The sequence below is a fragment of the Oreochromis niloticus genome, linkage group LG10 (genome assembly GCF_001858045.2).
Source record: "Oreochromis niloticus isolate F11D_XX linkage group LG10, O_niloticus_UMD_NMBU, whole genome shotgun sequence".
NCBI lineage: Eukaryota > Metazoa > Chordata > Actinopteri > Cichliformes > Cichlidae > Oreochromis > Oreochromis niloticus.
In genome coordinates, this window is record NC_031975.2 from 12,374,090 (window position 1) to 12,387,109 (window position 13,020).

The 13,020-nt window shown below is 42.5% G+C and overlaps 3 protein-coding genes across 10 annotated transcripts; 1 reads left to right on the forward strand and 2 right to left on the reverse strand.

The window, feature by feature from the left end:
• Window positions 1-1,891: 1,891 nt before the first annotated feature.
• LOC102079256 (X-ray radiation resistance-associated protein 1) lies at window positions 1,892-5,022 on the reverse strand. 4 transcript variants are annotated; one of them, XM_013272396.1, is made up of 10 exons: window positions 4,913-5,018; window positions 4,791-4,840; window positions 4,621-4,683; window positions 4,448-4,541; window positions 4,292-4,362; window positions 3,725-3,859; window positions 3,464-3,608; window positions 3,210-3,325; window positions 3,010-3,115; window positions 1,892-2,917 (listed from the first exon to the last, which is right to left on the reverse strand). In XM_013272396.1, the coding sequence occupies exons 1-10, from the start codon at window positions 4,971-4,973 to the stop codon at window positions 2,763-2,765; spliced, it is 996 nt and encodes a 331-aa protein (XP_013127850.1). In that variant the 5' UTR covers window positions 4,974-5,018; the 3' UTR covers window positions 1,892-2,762. The 4 variants fall into 4 exon arrangements, with proteins under 4 accessions (XP_013127850.1, XP_013127849.1, XP_025766492.1 ...); XM_013272395.1 differs by having other exon boundaries at window positions 4,247-4,362; XM_025910707.1 differs by lacking the exon at window positions 4,791-4,840 and having other exon boundaries at window positions 4,247-4,362; window positions 4,621-4,750; window positions 4,913-4,964.
• A 218-nt stretch (window positions 5,023-5,240) lies between these two features.
• Window positions 5,241-8,288, reverse strand: LOC102079158 (X-ray radiation resistance-associated protein 1). 4 transcript variants are annotated; one of them, XR_003221864.1, is made up of 7 exons: window positions 8,154-8,288; window positions 7,330-7,475; window positions 7,176-7,247; window positions 7,012-7,084; window positions 6,810-6,932; window positions 6,507-6,655; window positions 5,241-5,336 (listed from the first exon to the last, which is right to left on the reverse strand). XR_003221864.1 is itself a non-coding variant. In XM_005472103.4 (7 exons), the coding sequence occupies exons 1-7, from the start codon at window positions 8,242-8,244 to the stop codon at window positions 5,738-5,740; spliced, it is 708 nt and encodes a 235-aa protein (XP_005472160.1). In that variant the 5' UTR covers window positions 8,245-8,288; the 3' UTR covers window positions 5,352-5,737. The 4 variants fall into 4 exon arrangements, 1 of the variants encoding a protein (XP_005472160.1); XM_005472103.4 differs by lacking the exon at window positions 5,241-5,336 and adding an exon at window positions 5,352-5,816 and having other exon boundaries at window positions 6,810-6,907; XR_003221865.1 differs by lacking the exon at window positions 7,012-7,084 and having other exon boundaries at window positions 6,810-6,907.
• Window positions 8,289-8,310: 22 nt separating this feature from the next.
• On the forward strand, window positions 8,311-11,640 carry neu3a (sialidase-4-like). 2 transcript variants are annotated; one of them, XM_003446850.4, is made up of 4 exons: window positions 8,311-8,426; window positions 8,832-8,967; window positions 9,149-9,388; window positions 9,503-11,640. In XM_003446850.4, exons 3-4 carry the CDS (start codon window positions 9,164-9,166, stop codon window positions 10,502-10,504), a joined length of 1,227 nt encoding a protein of 408 aa, XP_003446898.1. In that variant the 5' UTR covers window positions 8,311-8,426; window positions 8,832-8,967; window positions 9,149-9,163; the 3' UTR covers window positions 10,505-11,640.
• The last annotated feature ends 1,380 nt before the right edge of the window (window positions 11,641-13,020 follow it).

Here is a 13,020-nt window from a genome sequence, read left to right on the forward strand (position 1 = left end):
GATCCGATTCATCTGCTTTATTAATTACATAATCCAAAATTTGTGCATGTTGGCACAAACACAAACAAAGAAAAGGAAGGTGTATGTCCCAAAAGAGCTGATGAAAAAAAGTGGAAGATTTACCAACTAAGTGCATCTGAGTTATTTTTTCACAATCTCGTGAAGAGTTTTTGGAGAGATCTCCAAGTGTGTGATGAGGTCAGTAAACGCCTAGAGTGTACTTGGAATAGACAGCCATCAGAGGGACTGATTATTCCCCAAATCTGTGGAAAACTAACATGTGTAACAAACCTCTTGCACAAGAGTACATGTTTATTTTTCTTCCAGCATTAAAGAATTACAACATGACAGCACTGGACTGCAAGTACTAATCATTATCATTTCTAAATTACTCTGTAACAGCAATCTGGTCAAAGAAAATAAGTTCATGCTAGGACTTCCTGGCTGAAGAACAAAATCCATAATGTTAGTGAAAGCAACAACAAATCTCGGGGCACTTTAATGGAGTCGCACCCAAGCCTGGATAGGCAGTAAAAGTGCAATTTGAGAGTCAATAATGAAAACAATCTGATCATTTATAATCTATTTAGCATCGAGTATTTTCAGCAGCTGTTGTGTCCAATACTGTGGAATATCGCTGCAGCTCAGACAAGCTCGGCTGTGTGGAGCTGAGCTCCACTGGACTGGAAAACAGTATTTCTGTAGAAGGGTGTCTCTGCCATTTGGCACAGGCTCCTCATTACCAGCAAAAATATAGTTAAGGATGAAAAGACCTGAACAAGGCCATCAGACTGGAGACCAGGTGTTTGCCTGATAGCACTGAGCAGCACTGTACCGATTGTTTTCACGGTGTCAAACTCTTCATCCATCAAGACTAACTTTTTAGTGAAAAAATAATAGAACACTGCTATAAACTAATTGCAATGCTGAAAGTTGTTTATCGCTAAGATTTGTGTGACACTACAATGACACACAGTGGATGAAGCTTTCCTCACGTATGAAATATCACAGAACAGAAACTCACCAGCGATTCTCATGCTAGAGCTCAGTGATTGATTTCATTAGAACATATCACTGGAACCCAATGCTGACTCTTCCACACACAAAACTACAAGAGTTCCTTCTTTTAGCCAAAGTTACAAGGAAACACTGCATGCACTCCATATGCTGAGCAGCTACTGTAATTTTTTTCCACTGCTTTTATTATTAGGCATGTTTCCCGGGGGCAAAAATTCACAGTAGCTATACAACACAACCACAACACCATGTTAAGGCAGCTCACGCCCAATCATGCAGACAGCCCGGTTTCAATAACTAAGCACTACCTTCTGTTGTGTTTACGTTTTTGATCGAACTGAAAAAGACTGTGAAATCCAGAATTAAATTATAACCAAGCTGCTTTTATCCTAAAGTTCCCGGAGCAGCATGTTAACCCTCAGAGTACATTCTTACTTGTGGTTCCCACTGTTTCCGGGAGCATAATGAGAGGCAGAACCCTTCCAGGCTCCAGGTTTGGGTTTGGAAGGCAGACTCTCTCTGCATCTAACATTAGGCTTCAAAATTTCCTTCTATGGTTGGATCATGTGACTCTGATCCATTGTTTGTGCTGCATTAGGCCCATTCTGTCTGTTCTTCATCTCTTCTGTGTCTTCCCCTCCCAAGATCAACACCTCAGCTGTTCCTCGGCTCGTTCCATAAAAGTTTATCACCTTTTTCCCTACAACCTCCTCGCATGTTGAATCTGGGTCCTGTCTTAAACCGAACCCCCTGCCAGAGCACGCTTTTTGGTTTAGTGTAAGAAATGCATAAATGGTTTATGATTCAATCCATACAGGAGCAGAAAAATGTCCCGACATGAATGTAAAAACGCAGAATCCCTGCACCCAGTATCTTCAGAGTGCCAAGTGATTTATTCCACAGGGGCTGAACATGCATTCCACATCTGCACGCTGCACTCGAGACAAATAATCAAAATCATATGATGGACAAGACCATGAAATCAAAAAGGGAATGAGCAACGAAAACAAACAACTACCACTGCACTGCAGAAGTCTGTTCAAAGTTACGAAAAGATAATAATCAGCCAAATAATCATTTTTGAAAATCTCATATAAAAGGTGAGTGAGAGGGTGATGCACATGGAGAATAGCTGATTGGGAACCATTAGAGGGTGTACAACATTTTCAAATACAGCTGGTAAAACAACATGCTGGCTGCTAAGAAAAAAATCATTTTGTGCTATAAAATTTTTCCAAGCTATAAAATAAGAGCAGTAATGCACACAGTTTTACAGTTAGAGCAGGGCTTGATGTGGACTTTGTTGCACTGTAAATCCACCTCAGTGTTCCTTCTACAGAACAGGGTGTTTGCATACAAATGTGCACAAACAGTTTAAAACACCTCTCCTCACCCAAAACAAAAAAAAAGAGAAAAAGCTCTCTCTACTTTCTGTTTTCACAACTGATAAACTCCTAATGAATACAATGCATTCATCCTGGACGGATTCTGGTCACAGCCGTGGCGGCACAGCTGCTCAGAACCGTCAGGCTTACGGGGAGCAGACAGTGGCACACTTTTTTAGTTACAATTAGACACCCTTGCATCTGCTTGAGCTTTGTGAACTCTGCACTTCAACTCCAGAGCTGATAGTTGAGGAAAAAATTGCTCCATTTACTTATTTCTGTAAAGAAAACATTTCAAGCCAAAGAAAATCTGCTCGGCTAATTATTTGGACGTGACTTTTAAACAGATGGAGATTCAGCTCAGATTTGGTCAGAGTCTCTGTCAGACTTGATGGCGGCTTCTTGCTCCATTGTTTTCGCGTGGACCATCTTATATGTTCTTTTCATGTCCCTCATCAGCGAGAGAGCTTCCTTATATTCTTGCTTACTGACACTTCTGCTGTGTAGGGCAGTGGCTGGACAGAAAACAGAGTGTTACTTAAAGAAAGAGGACTTTACAGGTGAAATAAGTTGGCATTCACTGCGTATAAGTAGGACGTGTGCATACCTAAAGGGACCACTTTTACTGTTTTACTCTCTCTGATTTCTTGGATCATGTCATCTACCCTTTCAGTCAGCTGCTTCACAGGTTTCAGAGGTGGCAGCTCCTTAATCTGTGTGCAGTAATTAATAAAAATGCAGTTAAAGTCGCTCGCTTTATTGCAATTTACGAGCCTGCAAATGAACTTTGCGTGGTTAACATCAGACCCTTTTCTCTCGCTCCCTGTATGGCGTCTGGATGCTGTCGAGCTTTGGTTTCGAGTCCCTGTAAACATTGAGATTCTTCAGTGTGTGCTCCAGCATCCGAACAGCTGTTTGAATTCCTGCACAAAGAAAGGAAGAGAGAAAGAAAGCGTCAGTATTCTCCACAGGCTCACTGTATAGCCAAACTTTATTGGCTTTGAAACAATTGACAAAAAAGCGAAATGGCTGCAGATGAAAATACATTCCTCCTTCCTCACCATTAAGCTTGAGCACACGAGGGTTCGGTTCGACATCCATCAAGAAATCAAACTGCTCGGGATTGGAAATGTTTCTCTCCTTGCTGTCTGCAGTTTCTTTGTCTTCAGGAAGAAGACCAAATTCAAACTCAGGTCCATCTGCTGCCTGAGGATGAAATAACACTGACTGCGTGAAATGCTGCGATATTAAATAACATTTAAAAAACTTAGCAAAATGATGGATTTTTATATCCCAATGAGGAAAACTACTGATTAACATACCTGAGTAAGAAAGAAGGGGTTTCTTTTTTCATGGAAGGTGTGGTTTCTGCTGCTCTTGCCTTCATTTTTGCCAGCCTGGCTTTGTGGATTCAGCAGTAATAGCTTCTTTGACACCTTTGGCATTTTTTCATCCACCTCCAATATGAAAACATTGAAAAAATAATGATTCACTCACTGAAATGGAACAGTTATTAATACAAAAAGCTTGATAACACATACCAGACTTATTTTTATCAATTTCTGACCAATAAATCATTAAGTTGGCCTTGAAAACCTTAGTGGATGTAAGTCAATTTTTAATGGATTGTTAGCAAGACCCCACTCTACGCCCTTACAGAGTTTTATCAGAATTCATCAAAAACAATCAAGTTTAGAGGCAAACGCTACCAAAAATATGACCACCTTGGAGTCAATCACATGTCCTTTCTGCAAAATCACTAAACCTACTAAACCTAAGACTCCAGCCTGGACATTGATACAGCAAAATTCGAAGGATTGTGATCAAACACAAAAAAGTCCAACCCTCCATTTTGGTTCATTGGACACTTTCAGCGGGCGCTTCACAACCTCCTGTGTTTTCTTCTGCTTTATTGTTATTCCAAGTCTCTCCTGCATGTAGGCCAGCAAGGGAGGGTCTCCTGTATTTAAACAAAGACATGATGAGGTGATTTCTGAAGCCCTGAACACCTATTTTAAAATGATCCTTTACAGGAGGAATATTACCTCTCCTCCGCGTGGTTATGGGGTTGAACTGAATATCAATTTCACGAAGCATCGGGAAAAGAGTGGCAGCCATCAGTGCTTCCTCCTTAGCAACCTGATGAGAAACCCCTGGTGTGTCACGCTACCTCGTTTTCCAAAAATAGTGGATTTATTTATAAAAAGCAGCAGCACACCTTGTTGTCAGCTAGATTGAGGTACTGCAGCGCTGGAAGAGGTAAACTGGATTCTTTGCGGTTCTGCTCCCAGTTGTGTTTGTGAAAGTGGCCACGAGACACACTCGTTTAATGGGAGAATAACACCAAGCTACAGTGATGACACATCTAAAACATTATTGATGAATTACCTCTGAGATTCTTGTCAAATACTGATCGGAAGGCTCCGAGTGAGCGAGTGCTGGATTGAGAGAGATATTTTTAAAGGAAATTTACACATGTAAATTACACAAAGCTGATGCCGAGTATTTACCCTCTTCCGCCTCTTCTTCAGTGGCAGTCTGCACAGGTTTGGAATAACCCACCAGTTGCATGAACGGTATTTCAGAAATGCAGTTCCCCTGTAGGCTTAAACGCTTTAGCCTGTAATCGACAATTAAAAATGCTTAATGAACGTTTCCACTAATGCTGTGCATTGTGATAGAGGAGTCCATGTTATGAAACACTTTGTTTAAAAGTGGAATTTCTCACTTGCACTGTGATGCACAAAGGCTGGCAATATGCATACAGACTTTTTAAAAGTACATTTATAATTATATTTTGTATGCAAAAAGTCTTTACAGGAAAACTTACAAACCTCTTTTTTAAGACTGCTGAAGACTCCAGAGGTCAGTTCATTATCGTCAAGCATCAGGACTTCTAGAGATTGAAAGCATGCATCTTCCTCTTTAGTCGACCTGCACGTAAAGAAATGCTAAATGTGTGTGATGATACAATTAAAGTGAAATAAGATTTTGTATTCTGTAACGTATCTATTCTCATCAGTGACTTTGGTAAACCATTCAACCCCTCATTAACACAAAGCAGCCAATCAAATGGCAGCAGCTCACTGGCTCTAGTGATGTGGTCATGGTCAAGACAACCTGCTGAAGTTCAATCCGAGCATCAGAATGAGGAAGAAAGGTGATTTAACTGACTTTAATGTGGCGTGGTTGTTGATCCCAGATGAGCTGGTTTGATTATTTCAGAAACTGCAGGTGGTGTAATGATGCGGGGGACATTTTCTTGGCACACTTTGGGTACCTTAGTCTAAATGTCACAGCCTACCTGAGTATTGCTGCTGAGCATTTTCATCCCTTTATGACCACAGTACCCATCTTGTGGTGGCTGCCTCCAGCAGGATATGCCCTGTCTCCATCTCCATCTGTTCCATGGAGCTTTAAGGCAGTTCTGTTGTCAAAACACTGTCCAAACCGGTATTCGCTAGGTGTACCTAACAAAGTGGCCTGTGAGTGCAGGTTTGCAGGATCAGAAGTTTGAATTTGGAGCGTTTGTGCACCCCCTTTTGGTGGGTTTGAAAACTATGTTTGTGAATGTTTCAGGAATGAAATGTGTCATGAAATCATAACCAACGTACTGGATAACTTCATGGATCATGATAATCATAACACTTAAAACATGCTGAGTTAACACACATTTTGAAAGGTAGCCATAAATTATTTCAACTTGGAATATTTTACTAACGTATTTATGGGAGGGTACAGCTAGATTCAGTCAGTTTCATGACTACCACTATTGAATTTGTAAATCGGGCAGCTTTTTATACCTAAAGTTTGTTTTGTTGTCAGTCATTTAACACAAACAGGGCAGAACTGTGTGTGTGTGTGTGTCTGTGTGTGTGTGAGGTGGGGACAGAAGACCAAGACTACACTCGCGAATTCTGTTTTTGTCCAGTACCAATGTGCACATACTTCTGAAGTTTATTCATTTGAAGCTTTTCAGCATAAACGTACATCAAAGTGGGCAGAAAAAATGAGCAAATTCATCATCTGAGCTGATGGACGGCTAACGTCTCTTGATCGTGGGTGAAGCGTGGTAAAAAATAGATTGCTATTTCAGGCACTTACAGCTGAGTGGGGTCTTGGTGTGAGGAGCCCAGATTAGGAGGGAGATGCTGAAGCTGATTTGCAGTTAGATGAAGGACCTTAAGACGTGGGAGCCGACCGAGAGAAACAATAGCATCAGGTGATAAGCAGTTGTAGGACAAATCCAGAACCTGCGAGGATTAAAATGCACTGTGAACTTAACCACATTCAAAAGAAGAAGAAGAGAAGAAGAAGAAGAAAAATGGCACACATTTAACTCTTGCTCTGAATGTCAGTGTCTCTTTTGCACATTCACAGTTAACAAGCACCACTGAGTCATCTTACCTCGAGAAGAGGGAAGGCAGCAGCATCAAACATCAAGTCGCTAACCTCATTTAATGACAGGTTGAGTTCTCTTAGAGACACAAAACTACTGAAAGATCCTGCAGCAAAAACAATGGACAGCCTCTGATATGACTTTATTGAAGAGGCACACACTGCGATGCTAGAATGAAGTTTGCAGGATAATGTATACTAGCATATTCACCTAGAGAGAGGGAGTTAATAGATGCGTTGATGTAAGCCACGTTATCAAACACCTCGAGTTCTTCTGGTTTGACCTGTGACCCCCAGTATAAAGGAACTAATCTCAAATGATTTTAACCAACAGGCTGATAAAGGTAAGTAAAAGTAGGAAAAGGTGGCTCTTACAGAGCTTAGTTTCTGCTCGCTGATGTCCAGAGAACAGAGCTCAGAGGGTCTGTCAACATGATGCAACTGGAGCTGAAAAGGAAAATAAAAAAATATCACTGTTTTTCTAACTTTTGTCAAATAAGCATTTGTGTGTTGAATTCAAGGTTCATACCAGGAAAGCTCTGTCTAATGTGACTCCATGAGAAGTATCAGCCAGCTCGCTCTCACATTTTTTATAAGCTGCTTTTGTTCTCCTGCGTTGACGCCTGTATTTTTGCTCTTCTGCCTCCCTGTAAGCTGCAAGCCAGTGACCAGCACCTATAAAAGCAAAGATGGATGACTAAAAACACGCCAGCAGGTGTTTTCACACAGGTAAACGCTCTTCATTATTGGTTAGTCTCTTCATCCTGGATCTGTCAGTTCTTTTCTCACTGAGCAGTTCATCTGCTCACTAATGCAAATATCTTATCAGCCACTGACATGACAACAACCCAGTATATTTTGGCTTATAGACATGTCAAGATGACCTGCTGAAATTTAAACTGAGGATCAGAAAGGTGATTTAAGTGGTATAATTGTTGATTCCAGATGGGCTGGCCTGATTACGGATATGTAGGCATGTATGTTTAAAATTAAATTGTGATTTTTGCCAACTATGATTTCTCTCAACTAATCCCTCCATTCATACACCTGTATACAGACAGACACATACATACAGTTTAATGCAGTGTAGACAGCACCCCCAGTAGACCAAGCACGAATATTATTTAGGGTATGGCCCAAATTCCATTCATAAAAGTGCCCTTTGGTACTGCTTGAACTTCTGGGCCCCTTTTTGATAAATAATATTTACTTTGCACTGTAAATAGTAGTAGCTCAAATTACAGCATTTACAACATTAGAGTAACCAGTTAACTTGGTTTTGGTGCTGTTTGTTTTCACTATATTTATTTCACTAATATAAGCTAGTTACAACCTTGCTTTATTTCAACATACCGTCTCTCCTTCTGTGGTGTGAAGTCCCGGCAGGGAAACATTTTATAGGATAGCTCCGCCCTGCGTCAGCGGTGTAGGACGCTGAAGTCATCCTGACTGCAGCCTAATCCATTTATCACCACACTTTATGTTAAAAAACTGCTACAATGTGTTTGATCCCGAGCTTCAGTGTAGCTCTCTGTATCCTAGCAACAGCACATAAGACGAGTGCCGCTTCTCCCGTCCAGCAGGGGACAGTAACATTTCTTTTTAAGCTAAAGGCGGAAGAGACCGGTGAGTTTAGGTGTTCAAAGATGAACTAAAATGGCAAGATGATACTCCGCCGGGCCAACCTGAGGCATTCAAAGACATTTAAAAAGCACGTTTACAACCAGGAAATGCTTTATTTTGTGTATTGTTTGGCAAATAATTACTCTCGGTAGATTTTAAGCCTGACCTGTGTTTGTTTAAACCGGCTGGTTAGTTAGCTTCTGTGTGGAGCGTCCCTGCGGGGGAAGGCCGTTTTGGAGCGGCGTAGTTAGTGACAGCCATAACTGATATGTAGTCATTATTGCGGTAGTGCTAGTAAGAAAAAAACAATAAAATACGAAGGTGGATATATTCAATGCATAAAGTCGACGTTTAGTTTAGCTGAGATGCGAACGCGGAAGGGAGCGTAAAAGTCTCTCTCGGTCTCAGGTACGGCTTCGTTTCTGATGAACCAACAGCATCAGTGTCGTGAACATCAGAGGTCTCCGGTTTCGCGTGCGATTATAGACGGTATGATGTTCAGACAAAGATCACGAGTGGCACCTGTGAAGAGCGACCAGTGAAGGTAAGGGCTTTGCTGTGCATGCACGGTGCGCGCTGTTTGTGGCAATGCAGCCGTCTGTGTTTATGGGGAGCTGCTGGAGTGTGAACTCTTCACCGAGTCTGTGCTTTGAAGGTTGTTATAACAAGACTATAAAAGAAGCTAAGGCTCTGTCATGCATTTTGGGACATTTTATTGCTCACAGGAGCTCTGATCCACCATGGGAAACACGTCGTCGAAGGGAGACAGCGGAGAAGAACCTCCTAAAACAACTTTATTTGAAAGGGAGCCAAGTGGGATAACATACAGAATCCCTGCTCTCGTCTATCTGAGGCACTGTCACACCTTCCTCGCCTTTGCAGAGAAAAGATCCTCACCCTGTGACAATGACGCCAAAATTTTCGTTATGAGGAGAGGCACCCTGAAAGAGGATGGATCCATGCAGGTTACCATTGCCACATGATCACTTTGATTTTCACAGTTGAAGTTAACATGATTTGTTGTCCTCTTTTCAAATGTTGCCTTTGTCATGTTTCGGGGCTTTTGTTTTTTTTTTCAGTGGTCATCCAGTCAGGAGCTGTCCTCGGTGTGCCTGCCAAACCACCGCACCATGAATCCTTGCCCGGTGTATGAAAAAAACACCAAAACGCTCTTTTTGTTTTTCATCTGTGTGTGGGGCACAACCACGGAAGCGAAGCAGATCCTAACAGGTAAGAACAAGACTCGCCTTTGCTACGTCAGCAGCCGAGACGACGGCCAGACTTGGAGCCAAGTCACAGACTTAACTGAGAGTGTGATCGGCGAGGCCATCCACAAGTGGGCCACGTTCGCCGTGGGCCCCGGCCACGGTGTTCAGCTTGAGAACGGCCGACTGATCATCCCTGCGTACGCCTACTACATTCCTTACAGATGCTGTTCCTTCCCCATCCCTTGCACAGTCTACCCACGTGCACTGTCAGTATATAGCGAGGACTTTGGACAGACGTGGCACATAGGTAAGATGCTGCGGAAGAAGTCGTGCGAATGTGAAATGGCCGAGATCATAGACCACGAGGGCAGGAGCCACCTCTACTGCAATGCTCGTAATGCCGGGGGCCACAGGTGTGAGGCTCTCAGTGAAAACAGCGGCGTCTACTTCGACAAGCCCCACATGGCTCCGGAGCTCGTCGAAACGCGCTACGGATGTCAGGGAAGCATCATCGGCTTTCCCGCTCCGGAATTTGTCCCAAACGACGACGCGGAAAGCAAAGCCTGCGGCACGTCGCTCCTGTCACCAGACACGCAAACCTGGCTCCTCTTCATGCACCCGACGAGCAAGTCCAGAAGAAGGGACATGGGTGTGTATTTGAACCGATCCCCCCTGCACTCATCTGGATGGGACAGACCCAGGATCATCCACAGGGGGCCCAGCGGCTACTCGGACCTGGCTTACAACGGGGACAAGGATCAGTTTTCGTGCCTGATGGAGTGCGGGAAAGAGAGTGAACTCGAGCAGATTGCCTTCGTGTCGTTCTCCCTTAATGATGTCATGCAGACAGGCGGCAGGAAAGAAAAGCGTTGAGTGGTCGAACTGCGGTCGCTTTTATTTCTGTGTTAGCAAACGAAGCTCTCTGACATTCCCCCACAGCCTAAAAACAAAAAAAGGAAAAAAAATAGAGAGAAAAACAAAACAAAAGCCACTAAATGTGCTGTGCAGTAACATCCGTCTGTGTTTACTATTGTTCCACATTCTGGAGATGATAATGCATGCATGAGTCGTGTGTTTCGCTGTCTCCTTGTTTACAGAAGAAAAAAAGTTATTATGAGATTAAATATTATTAATATGCAACAAGCTGCATAAGGAAGAACACTATTCTGAATAGGCTAGGTGGTTTATTTCAGGCATGCTGTGCTGGACTGGCACTTAGAAAAAAAAAAACTGGCTTTGCGTGTAGCATGTTTGATAAGCGCTTCATCCCCGTTTGCATCTTATTAAACTGCCAGTGTTTTCTGAGCAGCAGAGACAATTTGCCTACCTCTTTTTATTTTCATACGAAGATCATAGCAGGCCTTGGAAAGAGTTTCCTCCATGCTCAGTCTCTCCTTTTTTACACGTCATGTGCTCTGATTCACGTATGCCTTCTTCTCCACTGTTTCGAACGTGGCCTGTCAGTGCTTTTTTCCCCCCTGCAGGGTCACAGTCGGTGCCATAAAGGTGGCAATAAAACTGGAGGGATCCAGCTGACCAACTACATCTAATTTTTTTTTGTTTGTTTGTTTTTAAAACATCTGATAGATTAAAGCTACTTTTTACCGCACACATATTTTTTTATGACATTAATTTTCAAAAGCAATACAGCACTCCGTCATTGTTGATTTCCGGCGCATTGAGCATGACTTTCTTTTCCCAGCGTAATGTGCGTCGCTATGACCAGATACGACTGACTCGCTGTTGGTTCGCTAATGACGGCATGTGACATCAGATGAGGACTCGCTATTTATGAAGCCACTAGGAATTTGCACATGCGGAATATTGTACCGTGTGACTTTAATGTCCCTCTTTGCCTGTTGTTGTGCGGCAGACAAGAAAAAAACATTTAGAAAAAGAAGCCTCGAGGTGGCATTAATTTAGTTGTGTTTCTGTTGTGGAAAGTGACAAAAAAACCCTGCATGAAACGTGTATTTTAGTAAAATAAAGGTAACCTGTGATCACCTGGCTTCCTTTTTTTTCTCTTTTTTTCCTTGTGACAATGTAAAGTAATTGAAGAGCTTGTAAAAGCTGACTTAGAGCAGGAAAAGTATAAAAGAAATGGATGTGTGCGTGTTTTTTGGTTGTTTTTTGTTTTAAGCAGTTGTAAAAAACACTTCAGATGCAGGGGGTGTTTCATTCCCATGGCAGCCAACAGAGGCTGAAGGGCTCCAGCTCGCTGAAATGATGTCGAGGACTTCTGTTGTGAAGCGGCCTGTGGGGAGTTTAATGTGATTCAGCAGATGTGCAAACAGAGGGGGAGGAATTAAGGACAAGCGGGAGCTCTTTATTTCCCCCTCCACCCTCCCAACTTTCCTAAATAATACATTTCTACTCATATGGGAGTTTCTGATATATATATATATGTACTTGCATGACCTGAAAGCCAAACACGTGAAAATACAGCAATAAAAAGGAGGTCCACTGTAGCTTAATCCAATTCATCCATTTATTGTATGGCAGCAGGTGAGGTCAGATTAAAGGAGTCGAGATTTAACTGGCTTGGCACAGTGGAGACAGCATACATTAGGAGAATAAGGGTTGTATGTGTCCTTGAAGCAAACGATCTGCATGGGCTCTTTTTGAAATGTGCGAAGGAGGTTATTCTACTGGAATAAGTGCATGTGAAACGGGCAGCGGCGCCGTCCTGTCCTTGTCTTGGCGAGCCAACTGCAATAACTACAAAGTGTTCAAATTATCAGCAAAGACCCAAATCAACATTATTTTAGCTCATCTTCCTGTTTCTGACTTCCATATGGTGTCTGTGTAAAACAAATATTTAAAAACGGTCCCTAAATTAATAAGAACAAAAAGGATTTTATGTCTTAGATTCTGCAGGGCACTGTAGTATTATCAAATGTTTCTACTTCAAACAGCGTAGTTCTTCTTTCTGAATATTTTAAGCAGCAGATTGTTGCACATTTTCACGCTGTGCTAAGTAGCAGGAAGCCATCCTTATTGTAACAAAGAGATATCACCCAGTGGTCTGTAACACAGAGCAATAACCTTCGTGAGGATTTGGCTGCAGAGGCGAGCCTTACGAGAAACACTGAGCTGGGCTCATTCTCAGCACTCTGATGGAGGCTGAAGGATTTCAGGCTCTTTATTGATACAAATGCAGTAAATGTAGTCGGTGCACGAGTGCTCAGCTCATGCTGACATGGGTTGCTTTGCTCCACTGCATTATTACATTTGTATTAGGATTTTAGTCAACACAGCAGCAGCTACAGGTTACCTGGGATTTCATCACCGGGTCTGACCTCTAATATAATCGGCTCACTGTAGGACCAAAACAGCAGCATCTGGGTAAGGTATGAAATGTGCTTTATTAGATGTGGGAGCTTGTAGAT